General features: G+C 42.5%; 1 protein-coding gene across 1 annotated transcript in view; it reads right to left on the minus strand.

Annotated features, from left to right (window-relative positions):
• LRGUK (leucine-rich repeats and guanylate kinase domain containing) overlaps nt 1–23,797 on the minus strand; it is a 71,646-nt gene that overhangs the window by 25,788 nt on the left and 22,061 nt on the right. The window contains exons 10-16 of the mRNA XM_014960999.1: nt 23,118–23,224; nt 17,149–17,268; nt 12,442–12,538; nt 11,163–11,276; nt 7,171–7,372; nt 5,619–5,732; nt 878–1,047 (exon numbers count right to left, since the gene is read on the minus strand). Of these exons, the coding sequence (XP_014816485.1) occupies nt 878–1,047; nt 5,619–5,732; nt 7,171–7,372; nt 11,163–11,276; nt 12,442–12,538; nt 17,149–17,268; nt 23,118–23,224 (924 nt within the window). The remainder of the gene's footprint in view (nt 1–877; nt 1,048–5,618; nt 5,733–7,170; nt 7,373–11,162; nt 11,277–12,441; nt 12,539–17,148; nt 17,269–23,117; nt 23,225–23,797) is intronic.

Genomic DNA, 23,797 nt, shown 5'->3' on the forward strand with positions numbered 1-23,797 from the left:
GGTCTGTTACTTTTCTCCATCTACAGCACTAATTCTAAACATCGGAGGTAGTTATAAATACAGAGATAGTGGCAAAATTGTACAGCAAGTCACGGCTGCCAAGCCATCATTCATCATAATGACATCATCACCCTGGAATGGAACAAAGTTTAAAGATTTCATTTTTCTTTTTCTCTTTCTCCTGTCATTGTGGTATAAAAAGAGCATTAGACACATCTGCTTCCCAGCCCCAACTCCCCCCCAGCTGCCTGCAAGGAGAATGAATGCCTCTAGGGAAAGAACTATTAAGGAGAAGTAAAAAAGAGAGAGAGAGAGATGAAGCTGAAGTTGCAAAAGGTTATTTGAAATCCAAGCACATTGTTGAATCTGTTGACTGAAAGAAGTAAAAGCCGGTGAAAAATGTGCTTAAATTTAAACTCTGGCAGTTATCACCAGTATAAACTCCAACTCTGCTGAAAGAGTTTTTCCACTGCCACAGGATGGCGTTCATAAGTAATCTTCATTGTCCTCTTAACTGCATCTAACTATTTTCCTCCCAACAGGAGAGTTTCATATCTCGTTGTAGAACTGACAGATGATAATTCAGCTCCCTTACACCAGCACAAAATTGGACGAAATCAGTCGTGATCAACAGATTTATTCTGGTGTAAAATTGAGCAGAAACGGCAGCTTGTCCTCTCCTCTGAGTTTACCTGCCTCGTTCTCATCAATCTGCCTTTGACTTTGGGGAACTGGTAAATATTGTTGAAATGAAAGGATGAAAGATGGCCAGAGAACAGCTGTCAATTTTCTCTGGAGAAAGAAAAGGTCTGAGTAATGTGTATTTTTTGCATACAACTTATCATTTCTCTCTAAAGTAAGAGTAAAAGCTCCTTACCAGAGCACTCAGTTGTGCAGCTACTTTGTCCGAGATGCTCCCTGGCCTGTTTTTGGCTGAAGAGTCCAAAACTCTTGGAACAATGAACTCATTGACAGGTGAAGACCAAGTTCCAGGGATTACTCTGCTGGGTGACAATCTTTGCTCTTGTAAGAGTGGTATTCTTGAACCTGGTATGGAAAAGATAATTCTCAACAAAAATATTCTAAACACCACTTTGCAGGCAGAAATAAACTAGTTATTTGCAACTGTCATCAGCTGAATTTTGGAACAATTCTGGATTCGCAAAAGATAATATAAAGGATATAAACTATACAGTTCCCTAAAATCTTTAAAACCTTCCAAATGCTTCTTCACAGATATAACAAATTTATCCCCCCTGAAAAGTTTGGCAAATGAAACTTATGAAAAATCTAAAAAAAAAACCCCTTCTACATTAATGGACTAGGAAGAGGTGCTTAACTGTGTGTAAATGAGCTCATTTTGTTATGGATGCTCTGAGATACACCACTGTTATGACCTCGAAGCTAATTACAGTCTCCCTACTTACAAGTTTAAACCTTCTCAGAGCTCTTGAACGTGACAGGGAGTTGGAGAGGGGCACCTTTTCTTCTGCTACTCACCTGAATTTCTGTGAACATGAACCCAAAGACTTGCATCACAAGGAATCAAAAATGACTGAGAGCCAGAAAGCCAAAGACACAACTAACACACTTTTTCCCAAAACATCTCCTTCTCTGGAGACCCATCTGGATGTGTTCCTGACCAACCTGCTCTGGGTGACCCTGCTCTGGCAGGGGGTTGGACTAGATGATCTCCAGAGGTCCCTTCCAACCACTGACAGTCTGTGATTCTGTGTTTTTTTTCCAAATTTTAAAAAAATCTTTACACTGGGAATTATCCTGTCTAGCAAATTGTATCTAAATATGAAATTAAGCCACAGAAGAATTCTTATAAACATTGGTACATGACAGTCTTTGCAGAAATCCAATCAAAAAAAAGGTCTAATTGCATTGTGTGTCATATCAAAGCACAAGAGTCACATCTATAGGGAAAGAGACATTCCATCCATATGCATGTTATATCTGCCCATGGCAGGGGGAACAGAACTCAATGATCTTTAAGTTCCCATCCAATCTGAACCATTCTATGATACTATACCATGTTTAGATACCATCCCTGGAGATATTTAAAAGAAAGACAGGTAGACATAGTGCTGAGGGATATGGTTTAGTGATGGTTTTTGTCAGTGTTAAGCCGATGGTTGGACTCAATGATCTGAAAGGTCCCTTCCAACCTGGGCAACTCTATGATTCTAGGAATCTATGTTCATATACTAAGTACGGTTGTTTTTCTTAGCATATGCCTTTCTAAAAAAGTTTCAACAGTCATCAGAGGCCTGTCAGCATAGCCATTGTACACAGCTGGTTTGTAGCTGCCAGAAGATCTGATGTTAAGAACAGAGGAGATTTGAGATGGGTGGGTTCTGGTTCATGCACCGTAACCTACTCGGTTCGACCCCAGAGCCTAAACTTCAGTGGGTTTCCTGGTGCCCACCATCACAAACCATCAGCCTTTGATATAAATGTCCCTTTCCTGATTTGCAAAATACAAACAGTCATGCATACTCTGCAGGACTGCTGTGAGATATAATTAATAGCTGTAAAGTACTAAGTTCCGTGGATGAAGGCTGCTAATGCCAGTACAAAGCGTTATCAGCTCTGAAATGTATTATACTTCTGCCATAAAAAGTTTTTAAAGGAAGAGCTTATCTATTTTCTCCCAAGTATTTTTACTCTATACACGAGCAAAAGATCTTGCACAGCAGTTCATTAAAAAAGGAATTAACAGCCTATCATAATCTCACACAACCAATCTTCCCCCTGCTACCATCTTACTAAAAATGTCCGTATTAAAGACAACCTTGGGGCAAGTTTTTTAAAATAAATTATTTCACAGAGTCCATAAGAAGAGCTGATCTCTAGAAATAGGGTAGTTAAATTTATTTAAACACCTATAAATGAAGCTCTAAATGAATTTAATGGTGCATAGTAAATTTAAAAGTTACTTTATGGACAGCAGAATTACCAAAATCTAGTCCTATTAATGATGTTTCTGTAACTAGTGACAAGTCACTCGCTGAAAGAACTCAGAACTGCTGAGGAATACAAAGTTCTTTAAAAGAACTCCGGATACATACATATATTTCTTCAAAAATACCATGATTATATAAAAATCTTTTATCTTTAATCCTCCCCCTTTTTCTTCTTTCCTGATAATCTAGTTAGGGTTCGGTGCGTTTCATTGCCTCTCAGGACAAAACGTCTCCAGTGTTTTTAAGACAAATAAGTAATAATGTTATAGTAAATAAGGCAAGGAAGTCTTCTTTCTCATTTCAAACAAGCGTGGAAGCTCTGGAAATGAAAATAAAACCTACATAGTTTAAGATTAAATAAGATTCTTGGGAAAGGTCCCCACTGCCATAGCACTGAGACGCCACAATATGTGTAGAAGCTTTTCTCTTGTCCGCTGGGAAATCAGTATTTATTAATTCTTTCAGGATACAAAATTACTTGAAATGATGAACCGATGAATTTTACACTATCCTTCATTAACATTTTCAGACGTGTTTGCCCTCCTTTCAGCTACTTTTATTTGCAGCCGACTGAGCCACACAGAAGGTCATGAATATTGGCTCTGTGTTACTTGGGAAACTCATTAACCCTCCTCTTGCAATGCATCTAATGAAGACAGCCATAAACCAACATAACTCTTGGAATTAGAGGAAAGAGTTCACGTAAATGAGCTCCTTATTAGTCCATGTTGTGCCGTATCTTAACCACTGTAATGCCTGTTTCTTCTCTCTTTTTCTTCACTATTTTAGAGCTCATATTCTGCTTTTATCCCAGCTGGTAACCTGCCCTGTCTGGAATAAATTCAAGGGCTACAGCTGAGTTCTCACAATATGTTAAGCTTATCTTAGTTATGCTGCTTCTGACAAGAGAACTCCTCCTTTCTTCCTCCACAGGCAGCCAAAAAGCTCTTCTCTTCTCCCCTACCCTTCCCTCCCTATTCAAGTGCTGCCTGATGAGTTTGACCACAGAATCATTTGTCTGAAAGTCAGAGTTGTTCTCTTTCCTAGGTTAGTTTTTGAAAGGAACTGTTCCCTGATCCAGAGTAGAAATGGTTGCACCATCAGGGCAACGAAACTAGTGAAGGGCCTAGAAGACAAATCATATGAAGAGTGGCTGAAGGAGCTGGGGCTGTTTAGTATGAGGAAGAGGAGGCTGAGGGGAGACCTCATCACTCTCTACAACTACTTGAAAGGACACTGTAGAGAGGTTGGTGCTGGTCTCTTCTCACAGGTAATTAACAATAGAACGAGAGGGAACGGCTTCAAGCTCCAACAGGGTAGGTTTAGACTGAACATTAGGAAGGAATTTTTCACAGAAAGAGAGTTCGGGCATTGGAACAGGCTGCCCAGGGAGGGGGTGGAGTCACCATCCCTGGGTGTGTTTAAGGGACGTTTAGATGGGGTACTGAGGGATATGGTGTAGGGGAGGACTTTGTAGAGTAGGGTAGATGGTTGGACTCGATGATCCCAAGGGTCTCTTCCAACCTCAATGATTCTATGATTCTATGATCAGGAGGTTGAGAGCAATGAGCCAACTAGAAATGCATTGGCAGGAGAGGTAAGTTGGCCATGATTGAAGACAGGCTGAGAGAGTTGGGGGGGTTCAGCCTGGAGAAGAAAAGGCTCCAGGAAGACCTTAGAGCCCCTTCCAGTCCCTAAAGGGACTCCAGGAAAGCTGGGGAGGGACTTTTGATCAGGGAGGGGAGCCATAGGATCAGGGGGACAGTTTTAAATTGAAAGAGGGGAGTTTTAGATGTTTTAAATGACATATCAGGAAGAAATTCTTTGCTATGAGGGTGGTGAGACACTGGCCCAGGTTGCCCAGAGAAGCTGTGGCTGCCCCATCCCTGGAGTGGTTAAAGACCAGGTTGGACGGGGCTTAGAGCAACCTGATCTGGTGGGAGGTGTCCCTGACCATGGCAGGAGGTTGGAACTGGATGATCCTGAACCATTCCAACCTCTGATACTTTGACCACTTTTTGCAGCAGCTGGATTAGCTGGAAGAGATCATGACTGAACCATTCCAACCTGAACCATTCTATGATTCTTTGACCACTTTTTACAGCAGCTGGATTAGCTGGAAGAGATCATGAGGCTCCAGCCCAAGTCGTGCAAGGGCTAAAAGGCTTCTGTTAAAAACAATATTGATCATTTGGGTTGACCTCACAGTGGGTGGCCCCACAAGCCCTTGGAGTTAATTTATAAGTTGCCTTCACTCATATTACTGTCCTTCCAGAATCTCTTCATGCTTCTGGCTGTTCTGGGGAAGACAGTAAAGTCTCAGTGCCCTGCCATTTTCTTGTTGCTCAACAGTTTGATAGACAAAAGCCACCAGGCCTGGACACAAATCTCGCTTCATCTGGAATGAACAGAAGATCCTCAGGCCAAAAATATCCTCAGAAGAGTGAGGCAAGTCACTTTCTGCATATTACTGCCTCAGGGCACACAGTGATGTAAAGAACCTACAAAGGTCTCCATTAACGATTCAGATCCCAAGGAGGAATCAGTCCAGGAGACCTATTCATTCACAGATACCAGTTCTTGTAACAAATAAGTAGGAATATTGTCCTGATAAAACCAGTAGTAGCATGTGCCCAGATACAGTACCTGCTCCTGATTTGCTGCTCCAGACCTGAATGCTATCAAAAACTGCAGGTGCCTCCAAGCCCAGGTACGCCTTGACAAGGAAACTCAGCTCTGTCAATGCCTCATCCAGATCATCTGCAGAAAGGGACATGTGAATTTCATGGTGAGGAGAAAGGATACATAAGGGAAAAAAAACCAACCAAACAAGCTTTCATCAGTACAAAGCTCCAAATCACAGAAGTTTGATACAGAAACACACCTTTAACTCATCCAGCTCATCTCTTTTGGAGAAACATCATCTTCATAAATGGTACATTCAAGACCGTAATCTGAAATTCACCTCAGTTTCTGCACTCACCTAAATATTCTCCTTCTGCAATTTGGTTTACTGTGTTTTCTTTCTTTAATGCTACATTTACAGGCTGAGAGTTGGGGGGAGTTCAGCCTGGAGAAGAAAAGGCTCAAAGGAGACCTTATAACAGCCTTCCAGTACCTGAAGGGGACCTACAGGAGAGATCGGGAGGGACTCTTGATCAGGGAATGTAGTGATAGGATGAGGGGTAATGGTTTTAAATGGAAAGAGAGAAGATTTAGATTAGATACCAGAAAGAAATTTGCTGTGAGGGTGGTGAGACACTGGCCCAAGTTGCCCAGAGAAGCTGTGGCTGCCCCATCCCTGGAGGGGTTCAAGGCCAGGCTGGATGGGGCTTGGAGCAACCTGGTCTGGTGGGAGGTGTCCCTGCCCATGGCAGGGGTTTGGAACTCGATGATCTTTAAGGTCCCTTCCAACTCAAACCACTCTATGATTCTATTTAAATTTTAAGCTCCAAATGCCCTTGACAATAATTCCAAATACACATATTTCATTCCGCAGTGATACATTTCACCATCACAGCGGTGAACCACAAAAATCACCTCCACAAAAGGGTAGACACAGAACTAGAAAAGGCTTCTCCTTTACCGCCTGCTATCCTCAATTCCTAAAAATCAAGAAGCAAACATTAGCTTTAATGAAAACATCTACCACCCTCGTTCCTGGTTTCAGGCAGGTGGACTTGAGCATGTTACTAAGTAGATGAGTTCTGCAAGGAACAGCTTTGCAGCAGCCTCTTCTTTACAGGGAGATGTTGTCAGCTGTCACATCAGTTGTTATCATTTCAACACTTGAAAAAAGCCTGTGCTGCCCAGAGATAATTAGTCTTTAAGATCAAAAGCACCTCTGAACTCTGTCCAGAAACCAACAGACAATTAGCACAGCTCAGTTTAATATTCTCCTAGGAGACAATACTTAAGGAGTGGGCTTCAATAGTTGGTTCGCTTTCTAGATGGGCTTAAAGCACAACTTGGACACAGCAGAGTCGTTCAGTCCTGAGAGATCTCCAGAGCTTTTGGATACCTGGGACAAGAATTAACTGGGAAAATTAATTAAGGGATAGTTTAAACTGTCATGCCGAATATAAAACCGTTTGTTATCTTTAGTATTTTCCAGTGGCTTTGTTTGTGTAGCAGTTTGAATCCATCTATTGGTGTGACATTAAAAGTCAGATTTATAGCATGAAAGAGATTAATTTACCTGTGTTGACTACTGCATCGAAGTATCCCGGAAAATCCTCACTTAATTTGATGTACATGTCCACTCTGGAGACTGCCTCCTCAATCTCTGGCCTGCTGAATAATCCTTTCCTCCGCAGATGTCCCTCATATTTTTCCTTGTTCTTTGGTACCAACAGGATGTATCTGGGTTTAAAGTAGGTATTTTTCAAGCTATGTGCACCCTTAAAAATTAAGCAGAGAAATACAATGTTTTGTTCCTGACACTGAGTGCCTGTTGAACCTGTAGCTGAGTTTAGGACAACTCTGTATTTATCCCAAATTAGGGTGAAAGCAGCACTGGAAACCTGTCTACAATCAACAGGTCTCAAGATCTATCAGCGAGGGCAAGGTCAAGGTGAAGTGCCCTAAAGTGACACGTGGAAAATGTTGTAAGAATAGTATAACTTTCTTCTAAACACACATTTGAAAGAATCCTTTTAGCCAAATTCCACAGTGATTTAAAGCATCGTACTTCTCATACCCCCCAGTTAATGGCTTTTCCTTCTTTTCCATCCTTTCTGTTACATCAGGATGCAGTTATTCTAAATGTGTGTATCACTTACCCACACTATTGTACGGGCCCACAGCACAACTTACCTGCATCACGGCCTTGGACCTTAGATTTCCACTTTGAACAACCTGACACTTTTCTCCTCAGCTGGTGTGTTCTTCTAAGTGAAAGCATGGAACTTCATCAAGATACAGACAAATTTATTTTGCTGGGGCAGCTTGCAATGTAAAATTTGAGTTTCCTGAACTTGCATAGAATCACAGAATGGTTTGGGTTGGAAGGGACCTTCAAGATCATCCAGTTCCAACCCCCTGCCCTGGGCAGGGACACCTCCCACCAGACCAGGTTGCTCAAAGCCCCCTCCAACCTGGCCTTGAACCCCTCCAGGGATGGGGCAGCCACAGCTTCTCTGGCCAACCTGGGCCAGGCTCTCACCACCCTCACAGCAAAGAAGTTCTTCCTAATACCTAATCAAAATCTCCCTTCTCTCAGTTTAAAACTGACCCCCTCATGCTAGGGCTCCCCTCCCTGATCAAGAGTCCCTCCCCATCTCTCCTGGAGCCCCTTGAGGGACTGGAAGGGGCTCTAAGGTCTCCCTGGAGCCTTCTCTTCTCCAGGCTGAACCCCCCAACTCTCTCAGCCTGTCCCCCCAGCAGAGCGGCTCCAACACTTGGATCATCTCCGTGTCCTCCTCTGGCCCCATTCCAACAGGTCCACGTCTCTCCTGTGCTGAGGCCCCAGATTGAAGCAGCACTGCAGGGAGCTGTCACCAGAGATTTGTCCCACCAGGTCTCAGTAATGGCAACCAGGTTGTAAGCTTTCTAGCAGCACGGTGGTTTCCAGCTCCTCCTGTTTGTTGCCCATGCTGCGTGTCCATTCATTTAAAGTAGCTAAAGCATCTCAATTTTAACAGCATGGGCTTCTAAAAGAGATGTTGTCTAGTATTATATCCTACTTCCTTTGAGTGCCCAGCCTGAATAACCAGTAATAAGTGCAATACAGGGTGGTCTTTGGTAGGAGACAGGGTGTGCTTATGTTTCTGGAAGCAGGATGAGACACATTAGCCACGTGCAGCTCCTTCAGTTGCTCTGCAGGTATCGGTGGCTACAGAAGTAAAGGGAAAAGCCCTGCAGACTGTGCCAAAATTACAGCAGCTGCACTAACTGGAAGTGTAGACTCAGCAAGATTTAACTTTTACAATTTGTGTCAGTCTCCTTTATCAGTGAAAGATATACTCCAGATTAAAGGGAATGAACAGCTCTAAATTTTTAGTCTCAGCCCACAGACCATAATTAAAATTTCTTTTAATAGTGGTAAATCACTTTTGTTATGAGCCTCGCGGAAGATAATGGACTTCGATAACTTCTATTCAGATCCATAACTCACCATTATTGTTTCTCATCTGCTGGCAAAATCCACAGTGATACAAGACTATGCATAATTACTAGGTGATCTTGAAACTTCAGTGACAAAGGAGTTTCTTCACTATCTGTCCATGACAGTTGCTTTGGTAATACCCAGTAAAAATTATGGTCACTGCCCGTGTCGCTGGGTTAACCTCCTCATGAATAAACACGACGTTCCATTAAGTTTCTTCTCCTAAATTATTTGATAACCCATCTGCTTTGTGAAGAATTGACAACTTTAAAAGGCAACCCATTCCATCATATTTAATCTTCTCCTATTTTTCTGCCCTGATAAATTTAGGGTCTGTCAGGCAAGACAACAAATGCACTCACTGCCTACTGCAAGCAGTGGAGACTGAGGGTGATTCCCATTCTCACAAGAGCAAGGAAAACGAGGAAATGGAACAACGCAGAGATTAAGTTATTAATTTGCTGTTTAATATCAGCCAAGTAACAGGCACTTAAGACCAAGATTGCAGCATTAAATCGTGGACCATTTGAGCAAGGAGCTACTAATTTTTTAGCGCTGACATGCTGCTATTCTGTTATTTGTACACTGATATGCAAGCCAGTAAACACATACAGATTTATTTGGGCCAACGGGGACTACAACTCCTTATGAACTCTAAGGTTCTTAAGTAAAAACTAGTTTTTCGATCATCAGTTTCACAAACAAGATAATTATCCTAAAATTAATTAAATTTAGGATAATTTTTGCTCAAGTCTCCCTAGTCATTCCCCTAACTCTGGATGCACAACTTAGGATCCTGTTAGCACTGCAGTCTCCCACATTTGGTCTGGAGAACAAGTCCTATGAGGAGAGGCTGAGGGAACTGGGCATGTTTAGTTTGGAGAAGAGGAGGCTGAGGGGAGACCTCATTGCCCTCTACAACTACCTGAAAGGAGGGTGTAGAGAGGTGGGGGTTGGCCTCTTCTCCCAAAGGAATAATGACAGGACCAGAGGTAATGGTATGAAGCTGTGGCAAGGGAGATTCAGATTAGATATTAGGAAGAATTACTTTACTGAAAGAGTGGTCAGGCACTGGAACAGCCTGCCCAGGGAGGTGGTGGAGTCACCATCCCTGGAGGTATTTAAGAAACGTGTAGACGTGGCTCTTCAGGGCCTGCTCTAGTGCCCAAGGTTATTGGTTTGTGGTGGGGTGTTGTGTGTGGGGTTGTGGGAGTGGGGTTTAGTTGGTGGGTGGTGGTTTTGGGTGGTTGTTTTTGTGGTGGTTGTGTGGTTTTTTTGGTTTGTTTTTTTGTTTTTGTTTTTTGTGGTTGGACTTGATGATCTCAGTTTTGGTATCTACTATTATTCCCCCATCTATCATGGAGTGTAGTAGTGTCTGTTAAATTGTAGTAATCCTCCAGAGATAGAGCTGAGCCCTACAAACACAGTGAATCCCAGCAACACCCTGTATCACATACTGGGCACTCTGTAAAGTCTCTCATTTTGGAAGCTCATATAGATGGTGCTTATTTTGTAGGAAGAATTTGGAAGGCAATGTAGCACGCCTACCCTTTTTGTCACCTCAACCCCTAGGTAGTAAATCTTCATCTAAGATAATGAGAAGTACACAATTAGAAAATTAGCTAAAAAGTTATTCTTTGGGGATCCCAAGAGTGAGGTTTTGACACTTTGTTTGTGACCTAGTTTCTTAACTTCTGAGATTCTGCCATCTGTGCGTGTGCACCTGACAAAGCTCAGAGAGGGCAAAGCAATCCCTCCAAGAGATTGCATTTTTTAATAATTCTGCCCAAAATATTGCCGCGGGCCTGCACACATCCTCCGTTGCCTCATCAGCAAAGGAGAAACATGGCATTTTTTGTAAGGGTGAACAGTAGGTGGGCAGCTCTAGACTAGTCCCACTACAAGCTGCAGATGGGTGGAAAGCTGAGGATCCTCTAATGGAAAGAACTGGTGACGTGGTGGGGAGATGAGGCTGCTGAAGATTGGAAAAATAGGCCAGGAAATTTTAAGAAGCCAGCAGGAGAGTACTCACAGAATGACTCGTTCGAAAACGGTTAGGCAATAAGGAATTAATTAATCCTTACCTCTATTTCTAAGTGAACACAGGTTGCAAGACCTTCTCTGGCAATTGATTCTATGGTGTCTCTCCCAAGTCCGTAGTGATAGCCACTGTATTTATAGGTTGCTATAAACTTGCCCTGAAATTCAAAACACCGAGTATAACGACAAAGGAAATATTTTAAGGGCATTAACTTCCTTAGAGGATCATAATCACTCTGGATTTCCTTGCTTTTCTCTCCCTACAAAGTTTCCCCCTGCCTAAATCATCAGTGATAATGAGGCCGATGGGAGAAGGAATTTGCAGGGAAGAGCAGCCAGTCAGTCCTGCAGGGGTAGGGGCTCCTACGTCGCTCATGGATAATAAAACACCAGCCTCTTGAAAACAAGCTGCTGACAGGTTACAGCTTTCATGGGTTATTCATTCCCACTGTAAAAGAAAGCAAGATCTAAAGCAAGGGGCATCCTTCTTCTGACATTGCATCAAACCATATGGCCGTGCCATAGAAAATAGAAGATGCCAAAGGAAAAAAAAAAAAAAGAGGACGGAAACAAATCTGCAAGGAGAATGCATAATTGGCCACGAAATTTCAAAGTTAAAACCTGACAAGAGAAACTTTGGTTCCCAGTAGTACGTCGAGAGAGATGTAAGCAGATTATATTCTTTTAAAATTTAAGGACTTGATTACTGAGAGTTATCATTAAGGGCCAGATCAGTTGCTTAAGACTGCGTTGGCTCCCCCCTTTGTGTATGTACAAATAATGAGCTCTGTTGTGGCTTTTCAAGCCAAAGTTTTATTGCAGGCAGCAAAAGGCATCAGAAACAGTAGCTGGAGGCACACTGCCTTCAGAGAGAAACACAACGCCTTCGGGGTGAATTTGCTAAACTTTAAAAGGCTGCATTCCCTGCAGGATTGCTGGAAGATTTTGAAAAAAATAAAGAAAAAAATAATAAAGAAGAATAAAAAGATGGCAGCTGTTTCAAGAGTTTTTCTTTCCTAGACACAGAGTAGATTATTTGCATATGGAAATAAGTTTATTTCTACATTATTTTGCTGTTTAAAGATTCTTACTGGCCATTATGCCCACTTAATGGTTTCTATATATGCATAGAAAAGACAACATAAATATAAAATAAATTTGTGCTTTCTGTGTGTGAACTTAAGCCACATAACCGTGAGTGAACAAGCACACACAAAGACACAAACTTAATATTAAAAATAATAATATCAGACCTGGACAGAAACATTGAGTTCACTCTGGGGGTAGAAAATAGGCCCACTAGGGTAGTAGTTGAGTACTTACAGCAGTCACCATTTTGTCAAATGCTTCTTGAGAAACGAAATAGTAATCAAGTCTGTTTTCTTCCCCAAAGTAAGCTGCCCGGGTAGTGTGACAGGGACTGGAAGATAAATGGTATAATAAAGAAATAACCTGTTTTCAATCACAGAAGCAGCTATGGAATGGGAGGGAGGGAAAGGGAGAATACTACAAATCATTCCATTTTTAAGAAGAGAAGAAATATGAGAAATATAAAGAGGTGCAAATCATACCACTAATGCCGCATATTTGAAAGATTAACCCATAAATACAGAAAAAAAAAAAAAGTTTAAATGCAACATTACATTTTGGCTATAAATCCCCCCCCAACCCAGGATAGCCTGGACTGAAGCTGTCACAGCTCCCTGTAACAGAGAAATGATGAAACCATTTTTTGCCAGTTCTGTCAGCTTGTGGATGATATAAAGTAGAATCCTAAATACAGAAAAGGCAACTAGGAGCTGGGCTGAACTCTGAGGTTAAGAAACAGATATAAAGACCAATCTTTAAATAGATCCCTAATAGCAAGGGAAGAAACAATACTGAAACTGGGAAGATAAGTGGGATACAAGGCAGGAAAAGTAATTGCCTGCCACCACGTGAGGACAATCGGATAAACCTCAGATACCTGAGCCTACAATCAGAATGAAACACAAAAAAGAAACCCCAAAACCACAGCTAAGTCAATGTACGTAGCAATTTTCATAGAATCATAGAATCATAGAATCGTCTAGGTTGGAAGAGACCTTTGGGATCATCGAGTCCAACCATCTACCCTACTCCACAAAGTCATCCCTTAGCCATTTTAATTCAAAGTATGCAATGGGTAACGTATTATCTTAGGAAATTATATTTTGCTACTTGTTTCTGCTTTGGTTTTCACAGAATCACAGAATCTTCTAGGTTGGAAGGGACCTTAAAGATCATCTTGTCCAACCGTCAACCTGACTGACAAAAATAGACACCCGCACAACAAACAAGGAGCATCATCACTAAACCAGACCTCCCAGCACTACATCAACCTGTCTTTTGAACACCTCCAGGGATGGGGCCTCAACCACCTCCCTGGGCAGCCCATTCCAATGGCTGAGAACCCTTTCAGGGAAAAAAATTTTCCCAATATCCAGCCTGAACCTCCCCTGGCGTAACTTGAGGCCATGGTTTTAATTTTTCCATTGTAGAATCACAGAATCATAGAATGGTTTGGGTTGGAAGGGATCTCAAAGATCAAGGAGTTCCAACCCCCCTGCCATGGGCAGGGACACCTCCCACTAGACCAGGTTGCTCAAGGCCCCATCCAGCCTGGCCTTGAACCCCTCCAGGGATGGGGCCTCCACCACCTCCCTGGGCAACCTGTTCCAGTGTCTCACCACCCTCATAGTAAAAAATTTCTTCCTGATATTTAATCTGAATCTTTTTTCTTCCAATTTAAAACCATTTCCCCTTGTCCTATCATTACCCTTCCTGGCAAAGAGTCCTTCTCCAGCTCTTCTATAGGCACCCTTCAGGTATTGAAAGGCCGCTATAAGGTCTCCCTGGAGCCTCCTCTTCTCCAGGCTGAACAATCCCAGCTCCTCAGCCTGTCTTCATAGGAGAGGTGCTCCATCCCTCTGAGCACCTGCCCCATCCCTGGAGGGGTTCAAGGCCAGGCTGGATGTGGCCTTGAGCAACCTGGTCTAGTGGGAGGTGTCCCTGCCCATGGCAGGGGGGTTGGAACTGGATGATCTTTGAGGTCCCTTCCAACCCAAACCATTCTATGATTCTATGATCATCTTCGTGGCCCTCTGCTCCACCTGTTCCAGCCAGTCCATGTCCAATTATTTTCTTATCCATGTAGGATAAGAAATACATTTTCTTATCCATGTAGGATAAGAAAAGTGTGATGTGGAGCTTTGGCACTGATTCACAGTGACACTATTTTAACTCCTTGACTTCTGCTGGATTGTCCTGCAAAATATGGCAAAAATTATACCACCTACCAGGCCATTTCTGTTCGTTTAGTCAAGGTAGCTGAGTTATAAACCATTAAGAAATTTAGTCTATAAGGCAGAGCTTGACAAATCTAAACTATCACAGCATTAGAGGGTGCCACTTTAATTTTTATCAGCGAGCTCTGGCAAATGAGAAGAGGGTGCTACACGTGGGCTCCGTAAAATTTCACTTCAAAGGTCTGATTTTCTTTAAGATATTATGAACGCATCCAGCTCTAAAGGTCAATCCTAAGCACTAGCCAGATGGTTTGAGGGTCCAATTTCACTTTATTTTTTTGAAACACTTTAAAACATTACAACCCTTTTTAATTGCAAGGCCATGTTTACATTGAAACTGCCAGGGTATCTTGCATGAAATACATTTTTAATGAGTGGAATGTTTGAAATTTAAAAGTGTAAGCCATAAAATTGCTTAAATCTCCACTGAATAATTAAAATACAACTTTGCTTTATGGTTGCAATTTTCTGCTCTGTTAAGATTCCGTCTCTCTCCCTTTTTTCCCCCCTCCCTCATGCATAAAACTTTTAGGAAATAAAATACACAGTATCAAAACAATGCTCTTAAAAAACCCACAGAGTGCTTGGAAAATTTCAACGGGTGTTCAAGTAGTTTGCAATTTCCAATCAAGTCTTTCAAAACATAGTAGTTGCTTTAAAGAAAGGCAAAAAGTCGTTTTTCCAGTCACGTAACCCTCACAGATATTTTCTGAAAATGTCCTTTCAGCTTCCCAGTTTAATGATTTAATCCAGCAAGTGGCTATAATCTGAGTAGGGAGCAGACAGAAATACATAAAGGCTTTTTCCCCATGGTGTGTTACGTTAGAGAAGGCGGCGACTACGAGACATCCCATCGACATGCAGAGCATGGTCCTGTGGTGCTAAAAATCATAAAACAGCCAATGCTGTACATGTGAAACTATGGCCAAAGTCTGGTTAAAAATGAACAGATAAATTCATGTAATAAAAATAAAATGAGAAATCAGAGAAGACAATATAACAGGAATACAGACTAGTGCCAAATAGCATGTGGTAGAGGAACTATGAAAGTTAAATACTTTAGGTCTGGTTTAAGTGGTACAAAAATTGGTCCGTGCCCTGAGCTCCAGTCTTTTTTTTTTATACACTGAAGAGGAAAAAAATTGGTTACATTACGAGGCAAGGAAGCTGGTGAGGGGTCTGGAGCACAAGTCTCATGAGGAACGGCTGAGGGAGCTGGGGGTGTTGAGCCTGGAGAAAAGGAGGCTGAGGGGAGACCTTCTCGCTCTCTCCAACTCCCTGAAAGGAGGGGGTAGCCAGGGGGGGTCGGTCTCTTCTCCCAAGGAACAGGTGATAGGAAAGGAGGAAATGGCCTCAAGTTGCACCAGGGGAGGTTTAGGATGGATATTGGGAAAAAATTCTTCACTGAAAGGGGTATTAAGCTTTGGAACAGGCTGCCCAGAGAAGTGGTGGAGTCATCATCCCTGGAAGGATTTAAAAGCCAGGCAGACGTGGTGCTGAGGGACATGGGCCAGTGGTAGATTTTGGCAGCATTGGGTTGATGGTTGGACTCAATGATCTGAAAGGTCCCTTCCAACCTGGACAATTCTATGATTCCACTTTGAAGAATGGAATGGGTGGACAAGAGGAACCTTGTAACGGCCTTCCAGTACCTGAAGCTGGCCTACAGGAGAGATGGGGAGGGACCCTTGATCAGGGCATGTAGTGATAGGACAAGGGGGAATGGTTTTAAATTGAAAGAGGGGAGATTTAGATTAGATACTAGAAAGAAATTCTTTGCTGTGAGGGTGGTGAGAGCCTGGCCCAGGTTGCCCAGAGAAGCTGTGGCTTCCCCGACCCTGGAGGTATTCAAGACCAGGTTGGATGGGGCTCTGGACAACCTGGTCTGGTGGGAGGTGTCCCTGCCCAGGGTAGGGGGTTTGGAAGAAGATGATCTTTAAGGTCCCTTCCAACCCAAACCATTCTATGATTCTAATTTTACCTAATTTTTGGTAACAGAGAGGGGTGATCTAACTCAGCCAGGCTTCCTGTCTACGCTGCACTGAAAATAGGTAGATACCTCAGGGGAGTGATTCACAAAGGCTGAATCTCCCTTGGAAAGAGATAGTTTCCCTTCACTAAATACAGAGGGAGCCCAAGGCAGTGAGGAGCATAATTCAGGCCTTTCAGACTGGGAGAATTAAGTCTTCCCAGCAGGTGATGAAGCCTGAAAGGTGCCATTTGCTTTGATAATGCTACTCACGGGATAATAAATGGGGCCAGAAATTGCACTCCCTTCCTCTTCCCAGCTTCTGGATGGGGTCTGCACGTACATCCTAATGTGTTTATATGCAGGTACATCACCAAAATTAAGAGAAATGCAGACATATCTGAACAGATGCTTAGGTTGAGGGGCATTAGGGAGCATAAATAGAACAGATCAATAAAAGCAGCACTAAATGGCCCATTTGTGTTTGCCGTTCACCTTTGAAAAGAACATGACAATTTAAATGGCTTTTTCTTTTTTTTTAAGGATGTGTTTGATGACTTCAGGCAATCAAGCCCTGGGAAGAGATAAAACGCATGATGGCAATGAACATTTATAGGTTGTCTTTAACTTTTAACTTCTTTAAAAAAAAAAAAACAAAAAAAAGAAAAAGAAACCAGCAGCAATTCTAGCCTTGATCACTTGATGTTTTTTTTTAAACTTAGGGAGCAAACTTACCCGTATCTGAAGAAATTGTTGAACTGTCTGCAGATCTTATGAGTGAGCTCTCTCTTACCACAGGCCAGAGGACCAACTAATACCAGCATGGGGTAGGGAGTATCAAGACTAGGTAAAGTGCTGCAAGAAAGGAAAAGAAGGAGCAGTGACGTTACCTACAAACGAAATCTTCAGTCATAGAATCATAGAATCATAGAATTGCCCAGGCCGGAAGGGACCTCCAAGGGTCATCTAGTCCGACCTCCCCACAGTCAGCAGGGACACCCCCAACTAGACCAGGTTGCCCAGGGCCTCTCCTTGAATATCTCCAGGGAAGGGGCCTCAACCACCTCCCTGGGCAACCTGTTCCAGTGCTCCACCACCCTCACAGTGAAGAACCCTCTCCTCATCTCCAGTCTAAATCTGTTCCCCTCCAGCTTGAAGCCATTGCCCCTCGTCCTGTCACTACAGGCCTTTCTAAACAGGCTCTCCCCAGCCTTCCTGTAGGCTCCCTTCAGGTACTGGAAGGCTGCTATTAGGTCTCCCCGGAGCCTCCTCTTCTCCAGGCTGAACAACCCCAGCTCCCTCAGCCTGTCCTTGTAGCAGAGGTGCTCCATCCCCCTGATCATCCTTGTGGCCCTCCTCTGGACCCTCTCCATCAGGTCCATGTCCTTCTTCTATTGAGGGCTCCAGACCTGCACACAATACTCCAGGTGAGGTCTCACCAGAGCAGAGTAAAGTGGCAGAATCCCCTCTCTGGACCTGCTGGCAACGCTTCTTTTGATGCAGCCCAGAATGGGATTGGCCTTCTGGGCTGCAAGTGCCCACTGCCTGCTCATGTCCAGCTTCTCATCCACCAGCACCCCCAAGTCCCTTTCCTCAGGGCTGCTTTCCAATACCTCACCCCCTAGTTTGTATTGGTGGCGAGGATTGTTCCGGCCCAGGTGCAGAACCTTGCATTTGCTCTTGTTGAACCTCATGAGGTTCACCTGGGCCCACCTCCTTTTGGATGACATCCCGTCCCTCTGGTGTATCGACAACACCACACCAGTCACTTTGTATAAAGCTTCTGCAGAGACTTTATCATCACTTCAACTAATCCCATCCATCTATCACGCGATTCACAGCGTTCACAAAAATCAGGAGAAGCGCGTGCTCAGTTTGAGATGCTCTAAACATAAAAATAGCACACAAATACCACATTAAAGACCCCCGGGGCTCTTTTGCAAAAGGAATAATGTTATGCCTACTATAATCTTTTCCGATTTATAGCCTTTTCTAAAGCTCCCTCTGCAGTTACGGTGTTGCTGGGATTTGTTTAAGAGTTTTCCAAGTCTACGGCAGAGATGGTAATATTTTAATGATCAGGATAATCAGCTTAGCATGAACCTGGGCTCAGCCCTACAAACCTTTATGCACTCCTGCCTATAATCTTGCTGACTTCCATGGCCTTGCCAGATGAAGGTGGAAATTTGTAAAGGACTCTTCAATTCAATACGATGAAAAAACACTAAGATCCTTAAACTCCACTGAACACAAATAACGCTACAATAAAAGAAGCCAAAGTGCTGGAAAAATACAAAGCCCTCCATTTTTCTCCACGCTGAGCAGATGGTTAGATCCTCAGATTTCCACCTCCAGCTGTAAATCCTAGAATGAATGGCATTTCTGCTCTTTCAAGTGTCCAGCAATTTATTTAGACAGCTAAAAATGGAATGCAACTTTGGAGCCTCATTTTTAAATCTCAGCTAAATCTTCAGATTATGCCACTTGATAGTATCTCAGAAATAGCTGACATAATTTCAAACCCTCTTATTTTTAACTAATAAATAGTTTCAACTAATATATAATTTTAATTCAATTTAAATTTTAAAGTGGAATAAAACCACCAATGTGTGTTAAGCTTTCATTTAATGTGATTTAAAGGTGAACACAAATTCCTGAAAACACAGTATAGTTATTTTACCTTTTCTCTTACAAGTAATTAACTGTATAAGAAGTAATGATAATCGTCCAACACAACCACGCAGGAAAAAGATGTCAAAGTAATGGCTTTAATCCTATTTTAGGTTCAGCAAATCAGCCCTATTTCCTATCAGAATATATGTGTATAAGGGGGTTTGATGCTTCAGAAGTGCTAAGATAACAATGCAATTCAGTCTCTGAATTCTCCCATGGAGTACTATCCTCACAGAATAGCAGAAATAACAGATACACCTAATAAATTAAGCAACCAGCTCGAATATGTATGTATATGCTGCTACTAAATTGCAAAATCAGCCCAGACCCTGGTTCAGTGTTCCATCCTCTAGACAATTTTAAAGCAAGACTCTTGGGAGATTTAAGGATTTTTTCCTTACTGTGCCAACTGGTGATATTTACAAAACATTAGACAACATGAGAACAATAAGCTTATTAACACAATACATTTAAAATACTGGGGAAGGTAAAACTACATTTTTTAAATCCTTATCTGAATTTGTTAGGTTGTGACATTCTGTTCAATTCAAGAAATATCTTCCTCCTCTCTTGATTATTTGAGCTCTTCAGATTGTCCTTCCCTTTTTCTAACACTTGTGGTCAGGAAAAGACCGGTTTAAGTCAACGTGATCCCAGTGACAGTTGGGGAAACTACAATTGCACTATTATAAATAAACCATTTCAAAGGTGGGAATTCCAGGAAACACCTTTAGTGAGTAGAGATTCAAAATTTATCATGACATACGCAGAAAGGTTCTTCTTCTTGCTTAAGGCCATGCCCTTCATGAATAATGATGTCGAGGCAGGTCTGTGAAGACAAAACCCTTATCTTCAACACAGTTTTAATCTATTCCTTTCTCCATGCACAGAGCCTGCTACATGCTTGGAAATTGTAGAATTCCTCTGTTATCTTTTCTTTTACAAGGAAGTGCTATAACCAGCAATGATACAATATATCATTACTTCACATGATTACACTCGGAATTCAAATACCCTTAAATAAATTCCAGCTGCTCAAATTCCTCATATCCTTAATTTTTTTCAATTTATTATTTCACCAGAAGTACAGAAGAGAGGTGATTCTGCCACTTTACTCTGCTCTGGTGAGACCTCACCTGGAGTATTGTGTGCAGGTCTGGAGCCCTCAGTATAAGAAGGACATGGACCTGATGGAGAGGGTCCAGAGGAGGGCCACAAGGACGATCAGGGGGATGGAGCACCTCTGCTACGAGGACAGGCTGAGGGAGCTGGGGTTGTTCAGTCTGGAGAAGAGGAGGCTCCAGGGAGACCTAAGAGCAGCCTTCCAGTACCTGAAGGGAGCCTACAGGAAGGCTGGGGAGAGACTGTTTAGAAAGGCCTGCAGTGACAGGACGAGGGGCAATGGCTTCAAGCTGGAGGGGAACAGATTTAGACTGGAGATGAGGAGAGGGTTCTTCACTGTGAGGGTGGTGGAGCACTGGAACAGGTTGCCCAGGGAGGTGGTTGAGGCCCCTTCCCTGGAGATATTCAAGGAGAGGCTCGACGAGGCCCTGGGCAACCTGGTCTAGTTGGGGGTGTCCCTGCTGACTGCGGGGAGGTCGGACTAGATGACCTTTGGAGGTCCCTTCCGGCCTGGACCATTCTATGATTCTATGATTCTATGACACATGGAGAACACTTCCATAAAACTATTTTCATTGCATCACCACTTACTGGTTCTCAAAAGACAGACTAAAAGTTTTGCGTTTTCTGCTTCTTGGCTCATTTAATGGGCATCTTTCAAATTTCTTTGTCTTTGGCGAGTACAGGAATACACCGCTGTGCAAGATTAATAGATTTCAAGGCCAGAAGGGACTCCTGTGATCATCTGCTCAGACTCCCCTCATCACACAGGCACCAGGATTTCCCCGAGTTAGTCCTTGTTTCAAGCCTGATACCTGAGGTTCCGTTAGAGCGTATTTTTAATTAAAAACGTTCCAGTTGCGAAGAATTCTCGGTACCCTTGGTAAATTGTTCCAATGGTTAATTACATTCATTGTTAAAAATAATCATGCTCTATTTCTTCTCTGAATGAACTTATCCTCAATGGCCAGATACCAAGTCTCATCGTGTACTTGCCCAATAGACTGAAGAGCCCTCTGTTACTCAATTTCTGCTTCCCATGTCGCAGTTATAACTATGGTTGAGATACCTTTTTATATGTCACAAGCATCTATAGTAGAACAAAAATACACATGATATTGTTCAGTGGTGTGTTATCATGTAATTAAAGATAGAATCTTTAGGCACATAGAGAGAGGAAATGGCATAAAAAACTTAATGTTTTCTGACTCCAGAGTATGCAACAATGTAACTTTTTGCTTTCTTTTCGGGTTTTATTTTCAATACAGATATTACTAAACCAGAAATAATCTGCAAAAATACACATGATATTGTTCAGTGATGTGTTACCATGTAATTAAAGATAAAATCTTTAGGCACAGAGAGAGGAAATGGCGTAAAAAACTTAATGTTTTCTGGCTCCAGAGTATGCAACAACGTAACTTTTTGCTTTCTTTACAGGTTTCATTTTTAATACAGATATTACTAAACCAGAAATAATCTCATCTAAAAATATAGATGCAAATGAACTATACCAATTTGGTTCCAATAAGCATTTTATAGTGTAGAAGACCATAACACAGCTTCATTAGGAAGACTTCATTAACGACTGTGCTGTGTGCTTTCCAGCTGAGCACGGGCAAACATTCAAAGCATCATTAACAATTTTGGTCAGTACCATAAATGCTGGGCTGCGTGTTTTTATATGTTTGTGTATGCAATACCTCTGACAGAAGACAGAATTGTTTCTTTCCAGCGATGAAGGCACACACACACAATCCAAGAAACAAATATTTAAAAAGAGCCTATGCCTGCATTGGAAGAAATCCATGCCTTTAGGTAAAACTATTGTGCTTTTCTTTTTAAGAAATCTCCAACCCTTCAAAACAGTAAATAAATCTTCAGGGTGTTTTTTTTTTTTTTTTTAATAAGCTGTTAAGAATTCTCAGAGCTATCATCACCACGGGGATGGTTCTTGTCTTTCATCCACAAACCCAGAAAACACAACAGTCGCATTAAAGATATTATAAAAATATAAATTTTTGAGTTACTAAATCATGGATCTTAAATCAGGTTAATTAGGATGTCCAAAATGGTGATAAAACAGGGTGTGGGGCACAAACATTGATCTCAGTGCCCACTGTAGAGAGTATAATAATAAAAGTATATTTCATAGTATCTTCCATCAGAGTATGGCAATGCATTTTCCAAGAGTTCATCAAGCAAATATCATAACACATCTGCAGAGCAGCAAATTATGGCTATTTCCACTTTCTAGATGAGAAATGAGACTGAGAGAAGTCACCTGGCAATGGCAAGGTTGGAAAAAGAACATAGATTTGCCTCTTCCCTTCTGTGTTTTATGGGGCAGTCAGCATCACCTTCTCCCAAAGGCAGAAAGAGCTGGACTTCCCTATGTGCAAACTTGAAAATTTCACCTTATGAATATAAAACGTGCCCCAAAGCCACAAAATAAAGCCATTTTCTTCACAATGGGATGCCAATGGTGTGAAGAGGAGGAGTAAGTAGAATGAGAAGGAGGTATGTTTTACAGCTCTCTTCTGCCTCTAGAGATTTTTAAATTGCCTTCGGGTACTGATAGAAATTTTGCATCTTTCATTTATGGTGCAAATGGCCATCTGCTTCAACAGATTGTTTAAAAGAAACGGAGCCGCGGACAATCTGTCTCAGACTTTGGAGGTGAATGACTAACTTCATTTCATAATCAATTTCCACCAAATAAGATTTGCCTAATTTCCAGACTGCTCCCAGAATACTGTGGAATGTCTCTTCTTCCGTCAGGTTAATTTAGAGGTGGGAGAAGGAGGGAAAAACTGTCCCTCTGAATGTGACAACCTGTTCTGCTTTACTTGAGTGCCACCCTCAGGAGCTGGGGCGAAGTGGAGGTAAAGAAGTGGAGGTAAACTCACCTGTCAAGGATCCTCTGGGGCTGCAGCACGTTATTCATGACATGAGTTCTATGGTCCTCAGCAGCCAGGACTTCTGGAGGAGGATCGCATTTATTCACAGCAGCGACCTGTTGCCAGGGTTTGGGGGCACAAGGAAGAAGAGCAGTAATGTCATTGCTTGCAAGAACGTTGAGCAGATCACTGTGAAAAACGATGGCTTCATATTTATCAGGGTCCCTCTTTGTCCGTGCTGGGGCCAACACTGTTTAACATTTTTATCAATGATATAGACAGGGGGATTAAAGGCACCATCAGCAAGTTTGCGGACGACACCAAGCTGTGTGGTGTTGTCGATACACCAGAGGGATGGGATGTCATCCAAAAGGACCTGGACAGGCTGGAGAGGTGGGCCCAGGTGAACCGCATGAGGTTCAACAAGAGCAAGTGCAAGGTTCTGCACCTGGGGCAGAACAATCCTCACCACCAATACAAACTAGGGGGTGAGGTATTGGAAAGCAGCCCTGAGGAAAGGGACTTGGGGGTGCTGGTGGAGGAGAAGCTGGACATGAGCAGGCAGTGGGCACTTGCAGCCCAGAAGGCCAATTGCATCCTGGGCTGCATCAAAAGGAGTGTTGCCAGCAGCTCCAGAGAGGGGATTCTGCCACTTTGCTCTGGTGAGACCTCACCTGGAGTATTGTGTG

The sequence above is a fragment of the Calidris pugnax genome, unplaced genomic scaffold (assembly GCF_001431845.1).
Source record: "Calidris pugnax isolate Ruff unplaced genomic scaffold, ASM143184v1 scaffold289, whole genome shotgun sequence".
NCBI classification, from domain to species: Eukaryota; Metazoa; Chordata; class Aves; order Charadriiformes; family Scolopacidae; genus Calidris; species Calidris pugnax.